Source organism: Calidris pugnax, unplaced genomic scaffold, assembly GCF_001431845.1.
Source record: "Calidris pugnax isolate Ruff unplaced genomic scaffold, ASM143184v1 scaffold30, whole genome shotgun sequence".
Lineage (NCBI taxonomy): Eukaryota > Metazoa > Chordata > Aves > Charadriiformes > Scolopacidae > Calidris > Calidris pugnax.
This window is the reverse complement of record NW_015090776.1, coordinates 810,341-827,559: the sequence shown is the minus strand read 5'-3', so window position 1 is coordinate 827,559 and position 17,219 is coordinate 810,341. Positions and strand designations below refer to the sequence as shown.

At 50.3% G+C, this 17,219-nt stretch overlaps 2 protein-coding genes across 2 annotated transcripts in view; both read left to right on the top strand.

The window, feature by feature from the left end:
* Window positions 1–360: 360 nt before the first annotated feature.
* Window positions 361–5,175, top strand: ARPC5 (actin related protein 2/3 complex subunit 5). Its single transcript, XM_014949038.1, has 3 exons — window positions 361–868; window positions 2,635–2,811; window positions 3,908–5,175. The coding sequence occupies exons 1-3, from the start codon at window positions 803–805 to the stop codon at window positions 3,968–3,970; spliced, it is 306 nt and encodes a 101-aa protein (XP_014804524.1). The 5' UTR covers window positions 361–802; the 3' UTR covers window positions 3,971–5,175.
* Window positions 5,176–10,224: 5,049 nt separating this feature from the next.
* NCF2 (neutrophil cytosolic factor 2) overlaps window positions 10,225–17,219 on the top strand; it is a 21,897-nt gene continuing 14,902 nt past the window's right edge. The window contains exons 1-10 of the mRNA XM_014947957.1: window positions 10,225–10,487; window positions 11,192–11,274; window positions 11,673–11,781; window positions 11,999–12,133; window positions 12,487–12,594; window positions 13,766–13,825; window positions 14,988–15,031; window positions 15,248–15,389; window positions 15,691–15,753; window positions 16,136–16,214. Of these exons, the coding sequence (XP_014803443.1) occupies window positions 10,314–10,487; window positions 11,192–11,274; window positions 11,673–11,781; window positions 11,999–12,133; window positions 12,487–12,594; window positions 13,766–13,825; window positions 14,988–15,031; window positions 15,248–15,389; window positions 15,691–15,753; window positions 16,136–16,214 (997 nt within the window). The 5' untranslated portion in view covers window positions 10,225–10,313. The remainder of the gene's footprint in view (window positions 10,488–11,191; window positions 11,275–11,672; window positions 11,782–11,998; window positions 12,134–12,486; window positions 12,595–13,765; window positions 13,826–14,987; window positions 15,032–15,247; window positions 15,390–15,690; window positions 15,754–16,135; window positions 16,215–17,219) is intronic.

Genomic DNA, 17,219 nt, shown 5'->3' with positions numbered 1-17,219 from the left:
GGGGGGGGGGGGGGGGGGGGGGGGGGAGGACGGGTGCGGCGTCCGCCGCCGTCAGGGCTGCCTTTTATGGGAACATCCGTGCCCAGAGCCCTCGCTGAGGGACGGAGAGGGGCGGACAGGGCCCTGTCCCGAGAGGAGGGCGGAAAGGGGCTGAGGGGGAGCGGGGGCTGACAGGAGGAGGGGGCCCCGGGGGCTGACAGGAGGAAGGCGGCCTCGCTTCCTCCCCCTCGCAGCAGAGGTTGGGCTGTGTGTCCTGTGTCTGCGGTATCTCTGAGGTGGCTTCAAGTGTCGGGGGAGGGGGGGGGGGAAGGGAAATGGAGGAAAGGAAGGGGTTTTCCTGTGGCACAAAGGAGTGCTCTGTGTGTCCGCTCCCACTGCCATCGTACCTGGCTGGCTGGCTTGTGGAGCAGCTCTTCCCTCCAGCTGCTGCTGGGTTGCTGTCCCGGTGGCTGTCGGGGGTGGATATGCTGAGCTGAGGGCCTGTTCTGGAGGGCTGCAAATAGCAGAAGCGATGGAGAATGGTTTCTTTTACTCGGATCCTCATTCAGTGAAGGGCTTAAGAAGTATTGTCCAATACTGGAACCGTACAGCTTCTTGTTGGCGCTGCTCCTTCCTCAAATGGCCTAAAAATTGCCACTTAACAGTGTAATCTGTGCTATCTGTAGAGGGAATTGGCGCATCCACTGAACTTTACATATCTTCAGTCATGCACAAGCCAGCTGCCAGTGTCACTGTCCTGGAGCTGGTTCTGTTGCTTTGCAAATCCTTCGCGTCTTGTCCTTAACCGTCTGGCACAGGGAACATGATGGCTGCGCTACAGGCAGCTCTGAAGAACCCTCCTATCAACACAAAGAACCAGGCAGTGAAGGTGAAATAATAAATAATTCATTCATGGGTTACTCCTTAAAAATCCTTTCCTCTTTCTGTAACCCCTGCCCCATCAACCCTGCCAGGTGTGCTGTAAGGAAGCCAAGGAATCTGGCTTCAGGGTATTCCCTGATGTCAAAATATCCCTCTGCTCTGTTGTTTTAATCTTATTCAAAATACCATAGCCTGGATGTCATCTCTCCACATGCCTTTAACAGGGTGCTAATTCAGGCTTTTGTGTGTGCCCCTACCTGCACTGGTTGTGTGTTGTGTGCCCTGGCTAACTCCACACATCACCAGGTGCCCGTGTCTGATCCAGACCTGGCAGAGCATAGATGGAGTCGGTGCTGAACGATCAAGGAACCATAACTGCAGTAGTCACCTCTGACTAATGAAACTCTGCTAGCACAGCCCGACTGTCAACGTACTAAAAAGGAAGAAGTGATGGTTATGGCATCCAATCAAAATTGAGCCGTTAAACCCTCAGAAAACGCAAGCACTCCCCCTGTGTCAGAATATAGGAGCCTGCTGCCTGTGTGCATTTCTGCCTCTCCCCAGAGTGAGCCTTGAATAGCTCATGATGGCAGCAGGGAGAGGAAGAGGCAGATAAGATGTGGAACTGCCCAGATGGTGAGCGCCTGCAGAGGTTGTTCTCCCTGTTTGAGGAGAGTCGCACGGGTGCCTTTCTCTGCTGCTCTGGCACCAGTGGAGATTTTTTTACCTAGCCCCCACCTTTTCCTGACAGGTTTCACAGGGTTTTGAGACCCAGCTGTTTGTTGCAGATAGTGCTGTGTAAGAGATGGAACAGCTTTGTCCTCGCATTAATAACTTGTTTCCATTACCTCTGTGTTGATGGATTTAAGAACACACTGCAAAGGCAGTGGAACTGAAAAGGGCAGAGTGACTGAATTTTAATGTTTGGCTTCATTTTTAGTTGATATATAACTTTTATGTTTTTATTTATAGCTCTTCATATGAGAAGTCTTGGTAAGCCAAGCGGCTATGGGATATTTAACTGAACAAGAAAGCTAACATCCATAATTTCTGAAGAAGTAGGCTGCTTGAAGTATTTGTGTAATGACATTATTGAAAAGTCCAACAAGCCCGAGACCTTTTTCTTTCATCCTCCCTCAGTTAGTGATGGATGAACAGGAAGAACTGCCTTTTGCTGATTACATGGCTAATCTGCCACTGTAATCACACCACACATTCCTGGGCATGAAATGACATCCAGATGAACTTGCAAATGGTTATTAATGCAAAATATTAATGCTGCCAGTTTGTAGCCTATGTGCCTGGGACACAGGTTGACTGTTTTGAAAATGTGTGGCTTCCAGCAGTCACTTCCTCCAGTCTGGCCAATGGCATTTCCATGGAACATAATAGTTGTATCTCATTAAACTGTACAAAGGCATGGAAAAGGCTCTGGTGGTAAGGGAGGCCAAACAAGTACTTAATTCTTTGACCTTGAGTTTTTAAATAAAGATTGATTACTGAGCCATAGGTGGCTCATTTAATAGGCGGAGAATTGCAAACACAAGCAGAGTGGCAGAAAACTGAGAGCAGGACAAACACGTTAAACTGTTTTACACTGTTTAGAATTGGGAAGATGTGTTGGTTATATGTTATTATCACAAGATTTGTGCACAAACGGCCCTATTTAAACAGACACTAGAATTCTTTAAAAAAATCTTAATTTAATTTAAAAAAAAATAAGGAATATTTGAACACACCTTGTATGAGAATGCTTTCCTTATTTGTTGACAGGATCGTGCAGAAAGTATTGTCCTGAAGGTCCTCATCTCTTTCAAAGCCAACGATATTGAGAAGGCGGTGCAGTCGCTGGACAAGAACGGTGTTGACCTGCTAATGAAGTACATCTACAAGGGCTTTGAGAGCCCCTCTGACAACAGCAGCGCTGTGCTGCTGCAGTGGCACGAGAAGGTGCGTTCATAGGGCATGCTCTTACCTTGGTTATCCGAGGTAGCAGGTTCTTGGGTCCGAGGCACGCTCGCCGAGCCTGGGAAGAGTCAGGACCTTTCTGTCTGGTACGACTGAAATGGTGTATTTCACACCGTGAGGAAGGTACAGTCCTGCGAGCTGACAGCTGGTTGTATCATGGGCCTGCTTACTCTGATTCGTTGGGTAGAGATTCTACAGTTAAAATTCGATTTTCTGTTAGACTGAGGCAAACAGAATGGTTCGATCCATTCAAGCAGATGGAAGTAGTTGTCTTCCTAGAGGGAAGCAAAGTTTGCAACTTGGTTATGCAGGGAAATTAAAGCTCATTAGATAGCTGTCTTTAAAGCCAATGTGATCATCCTTTCCTGGCACCCTGAGTGCCAGTGTTTCGTCATTTGAAATGCAATCAAAAAGCCTTTCTGAGGAGGAGCTGTTTCACAGAATCACAGAATCTTAGTGGTTGGAAGGGACCTCTTGAGATCACCGAGTCCAACCACAAAAAAAAAAAAAATACAAAAAAACCCCAAACAAACAAACAAACAAAAACAAAAAACCACCAAACAAATCCAAAACACACCACACCAAACGCCCACCAAAAACACCGCACCCACCAACTAAACCCCACACTCAACACCTCGCCATAAACCAATAACCTTGGGCACTAGAGCATGCCCTGAAGAGCCATGTCTATACGTTTCTTAAATACCTCCAGGGATGGTGACTCCACCACCTCCCTGGGCAGGCTGTTCCAGTGCCTGACCACTCTCTCAGGAAAGTGATTCTTTCTAATATCTAATCTAAACCTCCCTGCCCCAACTTCAGACCATTTCCTCTGGTCTTGTCGTTCGTCCTTTGGGAGAAGAGGCCAACACCTGCCTCTCTACACCCTCCTTTCAGGTAGTTGTAGAGGGCAATGAGGTCTCCCCTCAGCCTCCTCTTCTCCAAATTAAACATGCCCAGTTCCCTCAGCCTTTCCTCATAGGACTTGTTCTCCAGGCCCCTCACCAGCTTGGTGGCTCTCCTAGTTCAGCCCGTAACTACTTTGTCCTGTTGTTAATTGCTGTCTTTCTCTTCTCAGGCCCTGGCTGCTGGAGGAGTAGGGTCCATTGTCCGCGTTTTGACTGCCAGGAAAACGGTTTAAATCCAGCAGCGAGCGGTCGTCTGCCATCCACGGCATGGGAGATGCTGGTGCAAAACCCAACCCACCAAATGCCATTGCTGCCCTGGGGGCAGTGCCTGTCTCTCAGCTTGCCTTCTCGCTGCTTCTTTCATACCTTGACAAATAACGCATATCGTGATCTCTTTTTTTGTTAAATTCTGGAAAATGATGAAGGTGCAATTTTATTTCTAACAGGAATATTTGGTACTCGTGAACATTTCAGTGACATGTATGGAGACATCCACAACTTCACGTTTAGGATGATTTGCATTTGTGTGTAATTATGGCAGATTTTGGACCTGACTTTCCAAGCAAATGCTGAGGGACTTAGGGCAATGTCTTAATTCTTTTCGCTAGCCATGCAGTGTTCTGATGCAAGATCTGTATTTGAGAAGTGGGGCAGCTATTAATATAGGTAACTGGACCATGTTTCCTTTGGTCAACCTCTGAACCTACAGCCGTGATTAGGGCAGAAAGCAAGGGCTCCCTTCCGACCCCGATTATCATTCCAGAGAGCTGAGCATTTTCCTTAACCTCACATCTTCACGGCCTCTTCTGGTTCCCCGTGATCAGTCCAATGCTGGGGCTGCAGCGGCAAAGTCCCAACGGGATGAAGTTGTCCATCATGCAGTTTGGATGGTAGAATTTAAAAGGTTGATGGTCCATTTACGCTGGTGCCCAGCCCAGTGAACTCCTTTGTTCTGGGGAGCAAAGATCCTGAAGAGAAGACGAAAAAAGCAGCTTTCGTACAACAAATCACGTTTCAGCAACTTGAAAGTGATTTGATTTTGTCAAGCACAACGTAGCAGCTGCCTGGGGTAACCTGATACACCCATACTGGTATCCACACCATCCTTGCAGAGCTCCTGTTTTGTTTCCTAGGAGTGTAGGATCTTAAATGATCCCAGACAGTTCACATTCCCGTTGGTGCCACAGCCTGTTAGCTAGTGCACAAATCCTGTTCCAACGTGAAGAATTAGGAAAGCCCAGGACATCCCAGACCACAGATCACCCTTGAAGGTTTAGGGCCAGAACTGAAATAACATGTGTTTTACATTCACCCTTTTACTGCAGTTCAGTTGTGTAAAACTGTTGGGGAAACTTGTGAAATCTTTGCTGTTTTTTGATATCTGCTTTTTTTGTAATAATAATAAAGGCCAGACAATAAATCGTCACTGAATTATTTACTCGGTGTCTGAAATGCCTTGAAATTCCAGCAGGCTGCTGTTCCAGGGTGGACAACAGTAAAAAAGCAAGCTGTAAAACTTTTTCCCTCCACTATTTTTCTTGATAGACTTGTGTCATGGTTTCTAGCAGTTGGTTGTTGTAACGGCGGTGCCCAAGAAGCTTCATCCAACCAGAAAATCTGAGATTATTTCAGTGAGATATTTAAACAAGAAGAAATGTTGTAAACTAGGACTACTAGAGATGTCTCTGCCTGGGCTAAAATTGTAGCCAGAGAGTGAGATCATCCCAGCCATTAATGTTAGATGCTTTCTTAAGAACAAAAGAAGGAAAAGGGTAATGGCCTCGCAGGGTTGTTGTGTGGAGTGACCCTCCTGATTTCACAGCTGGGCTTTTGTTCGTCTCTGCCTGCCCCAGCTTCAAGAGATTAAACATATAATTTTTGGTTTTAGTAATAGTTTAAGCAAAGATATGGTCCTGGGCTTTTCCTGTGGGTGGGGTGATTGTGCCCACATCGCACACGTGCTGGGCTTGAACTTCTGAAGGGCCTGAGCATATAGAAACCTGGTGTTGAGTGCTCCCACATCGGAAGGACGTTCCCTGTTCGTTACCCGAGTCATTGCTTTGGAGAAGCAGAGCTAGTGCCCTTGGGTGGCTCAAACCAGGGCTTTCCCGATGCACCACGTTCACTCAGGACACAGTAAGAAGAGCGTAGGCACAACAACAGGCCATGCAAAGTGGAAGATCTGGCCCTACAGAAATGTTAATTTCAACGATACATGGAGAAGCCTCAGCCACATGCAGTGATGGCTCTGACCTCACAGCTCTCCCAGGGACTGTGTTTGGCTTCTCTGTTTCGTTTGATTTGTCCAAGTTTGGCTAAGACACCAACCAATCCTCATTTAAAAAAACAAAAACAAAAACCAAAAACAACACCCCAACCTGTAATCCCAAATATGTGAAAAATATTTCCCCAAACAGCTGACGTCAACAGGTCAGCTACCTCTAGGTGGCATTAGATAAACCAAAGCAACACCAAGCACAATCTTAGTGTTCTCCAGATTCCCCTCGGGCCAGGCTATGATGTATTTAGAAACATTTACGTAAAAACATATGTCTTCTGCACCTGCCTTCAGGGATGTGCGAAAAGACTTGCACGAAGCAGGAGGGAAGGGGTAGTAGCGCAAGATTTGCCAGAAGTCATCTCTTCTGCCAACTGAATGACAGGAAGGTAAAAAGCAAATCTAGTTTAAAAAAATAATTAATAAATTTACCTCTCTCCTCCAAATCCTGCCTTGATTTCATGGGCCATATGGACACCACGACATGGAGCAAGCTGCAGCCGCACCAAACGATGACCTGCATCTGGATGCTGCTTTCACCTTGCGCCGGGGCCACCACCAGCTGAGCGAGTCCAGAGCAGCTTTAAATCCTCCGGCTCCAGCTCTGCAGGAGGAGGCACAAGCTCCCTCCACTGTGGTGGCAAAGCAGAGCCTGAGCTTGGTATCCCTGGCAGGCACATGGTGGAGGGCACCGAGTGCTTCTGGCACAGCCAAATTCCACCAGCATGGCATTAACAAGACCTCCAGCGGTGCAGCCCGGGGATGGAACCAGCCCACGAGATGGAGAGGAGCTCACCAAAGGAGTCACCACAAGCTAGCAGGCCATCTTACAGCAGCTGGGGCTGGTGGAGGTCATCCTCAGCTCCCGGCCCCAAACCTCAATCATCTCCACTCATAATGGCAGTTCACACACACCCAGGCAGAGGGGGTGTTAGAAACCCATTGTGCCACCTTACACAAAGGATTGAGAGGCAAGAGCAGAGAAAGATGGGCAAGGAACTAAAAAATCCCTAAACAATTCAATTTTGCAAAACATGTTTCCCTTCCTATTAGGAGAAGGAAGCCTTCAATGAAAAATACTCTACGTGCAGATTGGACCTACTCAAAGAGGGATGGCAAGGAAGGCTGATTGGGGGCATTTCTGATAGGCACTTTGGGCACTTCTGATTTTGGCCATGTCTACATATTTCTTGCCCATCTCTTGGTGACCTGCATTTGTACTGGATTCCAAGAATCTCCCGTGGGAGATGTTACCGCCTCCGTTACTAACTTCCTCTTGGTCGTTATTGTAGAAGAAATGAGTTTTCCTGCTAAATCAGCTGGGTAAGAGAAAGGGGAACAAGAGACTTTGAGATCCCATCTTTCAGTGAAATACAAGAAAAAAAAACAACCCAACACTTGTCACAGGGGAGATCTCACATCATCGTGTAGCTCCCCTTGGACCAATTTTGGGATCAACCTGGCCCTACCAGTGTGCCAATTCAGATAATTAAATGAGCAGAAAATTATCCCTACAAGAAGATTAACTGTTTCCTGCTAGACAGGGTCTCCCATTCCTCAAAGGAATGGGAAAAGGCATCTCAGAGGGGTGTTTCCACGCTCACCATGTTGTTATTCCCAACCCTCTCCTCCAGCATCACGACAGCTGGTTGCATTTCCCTCTGCTTTTCTGGAGGTCAGAGAGTCTCCTGCTCCTGCAGGAAGCTCACAGGAGTCGGCAGGGTGCAAAGTGATGCCATGGGCACACTTACAACTGGAGAACCAAGGAGACCCCGAGGTTCAAGGATGTGCTTGGTCCTACTTTTGAATGAAAACCAAGTCCTTGTTCTTCAGTGGCTCAGGTTTCTTCCCAAGCAGAAGTCAAAAGTTGAATGAAAACCAAGTCCTTGTTCTTCAGTCTCAGGTTTCTTCCCAAGCAGAAACCAAAAAGGCCCACAGTCTCCCTCCAGTTGTTGGCATTGTGTAATTTGCTGGGGAAGTGTGAGTAAACGCACGAGGGCCAAGTCTTGCTGACATATTTTAAACTCTTACAAAATACGCATCGTATCATTGGTAGATGAGAAAGGCCCACAGTCTCCCTCCAGTTGTTGGCATTGTGTAATTTGCTGGGGAAGTGTGAGTAAACGCACGAGGGCCAAGTCTTGCTGACATATTTTAAACTCTTACAAAATACGCATCGTATCATTGGTAGATGAGACAGAGGCAAAGTATTTCCAAAACTAGTAGAAACCATGTGTGGAGCACCCAGCTCCAAACATTCGGAGTTGGCAGTTCAGATCCCTGCCATCACTACCTTGGTGGCTACCACATGCTCAGTGTCCCGCTCTCCTCCCAGCAGCTCTCCAGAGCCAGGTTATGCTCTGTTGGCCATAAAACACCTTGACAGAAGTGATGTTGGGCTGAGTGTGAGCTACCACCACTGCTGGGGCTCAACACAGCATGGCTGCTGGCCCCCAAGCCTCATCCATGAGCAGATCCTCACACCCCCAGCAGCGGAGCTCCTCACGGGGGCATCATAGAATCATAGAACCATCTAGGTTGGAAGGGACCTTCAAGATCATCTAGTCCAACCATCAAGCTAACTCTGCCATAAAAACCATCACTAAACCATGTACCCCAGCACCATGTCAGCCTGTCTTTTGAACACCTCCAGGGGTGGTGCCTCAACCACTTCCCTGGGCAGCCCATTCCAATGTCTGATGACCCTTTCAGTGTAAAAATTTTTCCTAATATCCAGCCTGAACCTCCCCTGGAGCAACTTGAGGCCGTTTCCTCTTGTCCTGCCACCTGTGACTTGGGAGAAGAGACCGACCCCCGCCTCCCTACAGCCTCCTTTCAGGCAGTTGTAGAGAGCGAGAGGTCTTCCCTCAGCCTCCTTTTCTCCAGGCTGAACAACCCCAGCTCCCTCAGCCTCTCCTCATAAGACTTGCTCTCCAGACCCCTCACCAGCTTCGTTGCCCTTCTCTGGACCTGCTCCAGCACCTCAGTGTCTTTTTTGTGGTAAGGGGCCCAAAACTGGACACAGCACTCGAAATGGGGCCTCACCAGTGCCCAGTACAGGGGGACGATCACTGCCCTAGTCCTACTCGCCATGCTGTTCCTGATACAGGCCAGGATGCTGTTGGCCTTCTTGGCCACCTGGGCACACTGCTGGCTCATGTTCTGCCGACAGTCGACCAACACCTCCAGATCCTTTTCTGCCACTCTGCCCCAAGCCTGTAGCCCTGCATGGGTGGGGGACAGTCTGGATGAAAGGTTTCCCAGGCTGTGCCTTGGGCTGTACTTTGCCTTCCTGCTTGGGCAGACAGGCAGGACAGCCCCAGTTCAGCTGCTGGCAGCTGTGGAGATACCTGCAGGAACTGTTTAGCAGCTACCTCCATTGAAGGCCAGACGTTGGAAGGCATAAGGGACTTGGCTGCAGTGCTTTGCAACTCTAAATTTGACCTGATCAACCATCCGGCCAACACAATCCACAGCTTTTCATTGAAAAGAGAGACAGGGAACTACTGGAGAGAGTCCAACGTAGGACAACCAAGATGATTAAGGGATTAGAGCACCTCCCTTATGAGAAAAGGCTCAAAGAGCTGAGGCTCTTTAGCCTTGAGAAGAGAGGACTGAGGGGAGACCTCATCTATGTTTACAAGTTCCTAAAGGGTGGGTTGAAGGATGATGGAGCTGGACTCTTTTCAGTGGTTCCCAGTGACAGGACAAGGGGCAACGGGCACAAGCTGGAACATGGGAAGTTCCACTCAAATATGAGGAAGAACTTCTTTACGGTGAGGGTGGCAGAGCCCTGGAACAGGCTGCCCAGGGAGGGTGTGGAATCCCCCTCTCTGTAGATTTTCAAGCCCCACCTGGATGCAGCCCTGAGTGATGTGCTCTGGGCAACCCTGCTTTGGCCGGGGAGTTGGACTGGATGATCTCTAGAAGGTCCCTTCCAACTCTGTTGAATCTGTGAAAGCCCAGAGAAGCAAAACCCTCCCTTCCAACTCTGTCAAATCTGTGAAAGCCCAGAGAAGCAAAACCTGAAGGGGTGAGGAGCAGCTGCCAGAGAGGACCCAGCCTGCAACCCGTGGCAGCCCAGGGTGGGAACCTGCCACAGCAGAGACAGGCTCTGCCCCACTTCCCCATCCCGGGGCCGCGTTTCACTGACGCCCGAGTGAGGCCACTTCCTGCCAGGTTTGCGACACGGGCAGCGGGGGAGGCAGAAGGGAGCTAAAGAGAGGCCGAGCAGCAGCACCACCAGGAAGGAGAAGGAGGAGGGGGTGAGACCCACGACCTCCCGCTCCCACCCCACCATGTCCCTGGTGGAGACCATACGGCTGTGGCAAGAAGGGGTGTGCGCGGCGGACAGGAAGGAGTGGAGAGCAGCCCTGGAGGCCTTCACAGCCGTCCAGAACCCCCCTGCCAAAATCTGCTTTAACATCGGCTGCCTCCACCTCGTCCTGGGGGAGCTGGCCGAGGCGGAGGAGGTAAGGTACAGCCCTACGGTCCCTACTCCCTCCCACAGGGGCAGAACCTGCCAGATGGATGGACTCGGTGGCAACGGGAGGAATTAAGGTCCAAGGTCTGACTGAGGGAAGGATTCGGGGCCTTTTAAAGCCGGGATGAAGCGTGACGCTCCCGGGCGGTTCCTGCTGAACCTGTTTTCTCAGTGAATCAGAGGCCAAGCAGCCAAAGAGGTGGACAGCTTGCTGCTTGCCCTCCTTCTCTCCCAGAGGTGACCACGGGGGCAGCAAGCTGCCAAGCAAGAGGTGGCAGATGGTTCTGACTCAAAAAAAAATTGGGAGCCTGGTACAGGCTTTACCCACCCCGATGAGAGTGCTGCAGAGAGACATAGCACCCAGAGCCAGCCCCTTGGCTAACACAGGATAGCTATAACCACTTTAGGGACTCCTTTTTTTTAAAGCTCTCCCCTTCTCATCCCCTTTTCACCCCACTCCTACCTTCATGCAGGCGTTCACCCGGAGCATCAGCTGTGACAAGCACCTGGCGGTGGCTTATTTCCAGCGAGGGACCGTGTTCTACCGGAGCGTGCCCAGTGCTGCAGAGAGACATAGCACCCAGAGCCAGCCCCTTGGCTAACACAGGATAGCTATAACCACTTTAGGGACTCCTTTTTTTTAAAGCTCTCCCCTTCTCATCCCCTTTTCACCCCACTCCTACCTTCATGCAGGCGTTCACCCGGAGCATCAGCTGTGACAAGCACCTGGCGGTGGCTTATTTCCAGCGAGGGACCGTGTTCTACCGGAGGCAGAAGTGAGTGGAGGGCTTTAGAGTTTAGGGTTTGCCCTTTGCAGAGATGGCAGCCTTCAGCTGAGGACAGTCCTGGGCAGGTCGGTACTGCAGGAGCTGAATTGCAACCCCTCAAGGTAAAACAGAGGTTCCTGTTCATCGGCAGCGCAGTCTTGGGATTAGCACCAGCCTTGGAGCATCTCTCCTCCTCCTGGGGTGTCCAAAAACACTGCAAGGAGAGAGGAGAGACCCAATTAAACTAAAAAAAAAAGTTTAAGTACGGACTTAGAGGCATCTGTGAGGGGTACCAGGTAGTCAATAAAAAAAAAAGTTTAAGCAAGGACTTAGAGGCATCTGTAAGGGGTACCAGGTAGTCAGAAAGCCACCCCCAAGGTGGTGACACCCTTGTCCTCTCCTCACAGCCATGAAAAGGCCATCAAGGATTTCAAAGAGGCACTGGCCCAGCTGCGAGGCAACCAGCTCATCGACTACAAGATCCTGGGGCTGCGGCACAAGCTCTTTGCTTGTGAGGTGAGAAAGACTTGACTGGCAGTTTTGATCCCAAAGGACTGTTCAGCATCTTAAGAAACTTAAGGAGAAGACAGCCAACTTCTCTTTGTGCCTTGCAAGCAAAATGGTGCAGTGGTCTGTGCGGTGCTACCACCCTGCTGTCCTCTCCTTCACTGCGCTCCTGGAAAAGGTCTGGCTGCTCTAAGAGCTCATTTCCTTGCTCCCATCCCTCTGGCAGATACTCTATAACATTGGGCTGGTGTATGCCACGATAGAGGACTGGAAGAAAGCTGAGGAGCACTTGACACTGGCCATGAGGGTGAAGAGCGAGCCCCAGCACAACAAGATTGACAGGGCGATGGAAGCCATCCTGGTAAGGAGGACCAAGTCTTACAGCCACCGTGTTTGCTCACAGCAGCCCCACAGGGAGAAGGGAGAAAAATCACCACAACAGAAACCACCTCTCCAAAGATACAGCTTTAGCAGAGCAGAAGAAAGATGCAGTGGGCTGTCCGAAATGGGCACGTTGTACTGCGGCAAGGGGTGGTGAGAAGAGCTTTAGGTCACTGGGGAGGCAGGGATGGCTAAATGGACCATGTCAGGGCTGTCATGGCAGAGTTTTGACTTTTCAGAGCGAGACCTTAACCCCAGAGGTAGAAGGAAGGGGACAGTAAAGCAGTCCCTGCTTCGACCTCTAAAGAGAGCTGTGATTTCTCTGTGCTACAGAAGCAGAAGCTCTGTGACCTGGTGGCCATTCCCACAGGGAAGCTGTTCAGACCAAATGAAAAGCAAGTGGCTCAGCTGGAGAAGAAGGACTACCTGGGGAAGGCTACGGTAAGAAAGAAATACCTTATTTCTGCAGGCCACGCCTGTGGGTTGAGGACAGGACTACCTGGGGAAGGCTACGGTAAGAAAGAAATACCTTAATTCTTCAGGCCACACCTGTGGGTTGAGGAGAGCTGCTGACCACCCTCTCACCACCCCTCTGGGCTGTTATCTGCTGCCTGGTGGGCAGCCAAAGATACGAAGCTGGTCCATGCCTCAGGGATCCACCCCTCCAGGCATGGAGGGAGGGATGGCACGTAGGGATCTTGTGGGGAATAGGGAGTCTCCAGGAATAGAGGAGCTGAAAGTGTATTTCCGCAGAGCATGGCCTATTTTCAGTTTCTCTGAACATGAGGGACAGACAGCAACGAGGTCCCACTGGAGCTTCAACTTAAGCCAAGATATTTTGGGGGGAGGGGAAGAGACTATTTAAAATCTGACACCCACAAACAACCTCCAGTTCTTCCTCTGCTCTGTTTGAAAGGGGCTTTTCAGCTCAGATAAGCAAGGCAGCTTTTCTGCCAGGAGTGTGCAAAATCTGAGCTCTGGTACATCAGTCTTGGGCTCAGGTCCTTCCTGGGAGGCACTGCTCCTGTGGAATGGGAACTTCCTCTGCTCTGTTTGAAAGGGGCTTTTCAGCTCAGATAAGCAAGGCAGCTTTTCTGCCAGGAGTGTGCAAAATCTGAGCTCTGGTACATCAGTCTTGGGCTCAGGTCCTTCCTGGGAGGCACTGCTCCTGTGGAATGGGAACCCTTGGCTGTGTAGGCACCAGGGAACTTCTTGACCAAGAACGAGGGCTCCTTGAGAGTCAGGGAATCCCCAGAAATTTGCACACAAACGTTTATGAACTTTCTAAATGATGCTTAAGGGCTTGAGTTGGACTCTTAGACTCCCTTCAACATTTCTGATTAAAATATAAATGGAAGCTTTTAGGTTATAATGGCTCTAACTGCAGTAATGATGGGGCTAAGAACTACAAACTTACCACAGCTGAGGTGAGTTTTGATGCCTTGAAGCACTGAGCCTGTAGTCAAAGACACTTTGCCTAAAATCACAGACGCTCTTGAACCTGAAGCATCCTGAAGAGCTTGGCTTAGGCAACAGCAAAGGAGGAGGGTGGACAGATGTCTAAGAGAGTTCTACAAGCACCAAGTCACTACCTGTCTGTCTTTGACTCTAGGTGGTGGCATCCGTGGTGGACAAGGATGATTTTTCAGGATTTGCTCCACTCCAACCACAGGTAAGACACCACCAGTGAAGAGCATCCTCAGTGAAATCTCAGGAGGACATTGGGATGGGTATCAACCCACAGCTCGTGAGGTCTCCACCTCACAGCAGGGAGCAAACAGCAGCATTGCCACCGTGACCTTCCCATTACCGCCACAGGTGGGAGGCAGACACTGCCCTCACATCTCAGCTGCTTTCTCTGTCATCAGAGAGCACAGCCCAAACCCACCTACGCATCTGTGGCTGAGGTCAAACCAGTTCCCTGATAAAGGAAGTCATGGCCAGCCAACACATCCTCTGCCCCCACTGTTGCTGCGGGGTGATGGCTTCCATCAGGGAGGGGTCTCAGACCCTCCCCATAAGATTCACCGGGTTCATCTCTCTCAGCTCAAGCCATCAGAGAAGCAAGAGCAGTTTCGCTTTCATTCTCCATCCTCCTCCCAGTTCCTGAAGCCCTTTCAGTCTTTGTTGCCATCTTCCTGATGATGTCGTGGCATCTTTCCATCTCTAAGGGCACAGAAGAGTTTTTACAGGAGCTTTTTGAGAGGCTAGAGGGAAGTGCAGCTGCTGCAGCCTACGGCGCCGTGACGCAAGATGAAAGGCACTCTTCTTATACAGCCAAGCGTTGGCACCTTCCTGCCGGAGTCAGGACTATTTCAAGTAGCTTCTTCAGAGGGTTGCTAAATCCACCAGAGACCTTAAACTACTCAGGCAGGAGAGACCATAAAGCACAACAGCAGCTGGGGATTTCGCAAGCGTAACAGGGAACACAACTTAGTTTATACCAGCTGATGCCAAATCTGTGATCTCAACCCTCTGCAAGCTGAAATGAAAATCACAAGTGAAAACAGGATTGTGCCTCTGAAAACCAACTGCAGGTGGAAGACTTTGGAAACCGCTCCTTTGAAGGAGCGAAGCCAACGATATTCCTCACAGCACTTAAGGTGGTTGCTTTACACATCAAGGTGGCAGAGTGCCAAAACCCTACTGCAGCTGGCTCCAAAGCAACAAAAAACTCCCTTTAGGTTGAAACCCTACGACCTGACACCAGCAGAGGGAGGAAGGAACCATGCAGGGGTGATGGCAGGCATGGTAGAAGGCTGCAGGACATTTCTGCAAGGCAACTGAAGGGTCCCAGATTACTGATAATTTTCTTTTTGTCTTCTTGTTGGCAGGCCTCTGGTCCTCCACCCAGGCCCAAGACCCCAGAAATCCTCAGGTGAGTTGGATGAATGATAGGCAATGCTGCTAATCCATGCAGCCAGGTCCAAGCCTGTCCTGCATCATTGCAGCTGAGTGTCCTGCCAGCACCCAAAACTTGGGGGAGAGAGGGAATGGATCATAGAAACAAGGAGACAGAGATCTGGGTTCCCCCTACAAAATAAAACAATGATGTTGCCCACCTTCCTGACCTGGCTGCTGCTCCCCGCCTCAGGGCCCTCGAAGGGCAGCCGCACCGCGTCTTGTACGAGTTCATCCCTGAAACCGCCGAGGAGCTGCAGGTCCTGCCAGGAAACATTGTCTTTGTACTGAAGAAAGAGAAGGACAACTGGGCTACGGTGATGTTCAACGGAAAGGTACCAGGAACGTGCTTGGCAGGAGGGGGGCAGATGATAGGGTGTACGCTGTGAGGTTCTGCAGAGGACTTGCAGGGCAGAACCTTGCTGTCAGCAATGAATGTCTGACTGAAGGCCCTTAAGTCCACCCTGGCTTAGGCTGCAGGGTTCAGGGAAACCCATCCAACCTGCAGCAACTAACCTTCAAGCTTCAGGGACTCTCCTGGATTCAGGGCAAGGTGGGGACAAGTTCAGTTGCGTCCTCCAGTAGTGGGTTGCCTCCTTGCCAAGCAATCCCCACTCACCTCTCCTTCCCCTGCAGAAAGGGATCGTCCCCTGCAACTTCCTCGAGCCCATGGAACTCCTGAACAAGCTGCATATCCAGGTAAGGAGGCCTAAGAAGACATGGTGTCCTGGGGAGGGCAGATCCCCACACATTCACCCACCACCTATTCTGGGCCCTCCAGCAGGACCCATACCTGCAACTCCCTCCCTCTCCCTTGTAATGCTGGGGTTGGCTCTTCTGGCTCATGGTCACCTTAACAGGAGCTTGGAGACCTGCAAAATCTGGGTGGATGGTGTGTTGATGGCCCGGCCTGGGTGGTGGTTGGCAACACCAGGGAGATAAGGGGTGGCAAAGTCACCCCTCACTAGTTCAAAACCCCAAACAGACCCAGCAGGCTGGAGGGGGGGCTCTGTGGGGCAGCACCCCAGCTCCCATAGGAAGGATGAGATTGATAGCACCACCTTCTTCCCACCTGGCACAGGAAGAAACCCCTCTTGAAGCTGAGATCCCAGAGCCACCCAGCTCCCCTGCTCCAGAGAAGCCACGGCGGCCAGCACCAGGTCAGTGAGGGGGACCTCAAGGGACAGGGGTGCTTTAGGGGACAAAGTCCCTGGCACCAGCTCTGAGACTGTTTCCTCTCTGCCACGTCCTCACACTTTGAGGCCAAAGCTGAGGTTCATCTCTGTCTTGTTTCTGAGCCCCTTTGCAGTCAAGGATGGAGAGGCATTAAATCAGGAGGCAGAGATAGCAACTGCAAGGCTGAGGATGGAGTAAAATAGAGCACATGGGTCCCCGAGGAAAGCAAATCCCTCCATGCCCTTAATTAGCACAGCAACTAATGGGTAAAAGACATCACTGGGACTGAGCTGTGAGCTCCACACCGCCGCAGGAAAAACCCATTTTGGGTAGAAAATACCCTGCAGAGACTGTACCGCGTGGGTGTTAACCTGCTGCAGTTTATCCTGGCTACCAACAGCCAACCTGCCAAGAAAAAGAGGAATACATGGACAACTAGTTGCCAAGCCCCCTGCTCTGAGGTGGGCCTGAGCCAGTCAGCGGTGGGGAAAGGTGGACCAAAAGACTACTGATGACAGGAAAGGCTTGTGTCCCAAGCAGAGCAGCCTCATAGGCAGTGCAGTAGTAAAGTTGACACAGAAGGTGGCTGTGGCCCAAGGGAATTAAGGGCAAACAGCTCAGGGACCCAAAGAGCCTTGTTATGGCACCAAAAGCCATCACAGACCTAGCAGTGGGACTGCATTCAACAGTGTAGCTCTGTCTCTTCCCATAACAAGCACAATTGTGTTAAAGCTCTGACAAAATGTAGAGCAGATCCTTGTGAAGAGACTGCAACAAACCTGCATGAAATCCCCCTACCTGGAGCTCTGAATTTAGCTTTACAACCCTGATGGACAGGAATTGCTCTCAGTTTTCGGCAGGGACCTGGGGAGATCAGAAGAGCAAAGACACTAAAACCAGCAGCTCACGTTTTTTGATTTTTGTTTGTTTGTTTTTGTTTTTTTAAATCCACCCAGGAAAGACATCCCACCCCTAAAGCCTCCATCCCT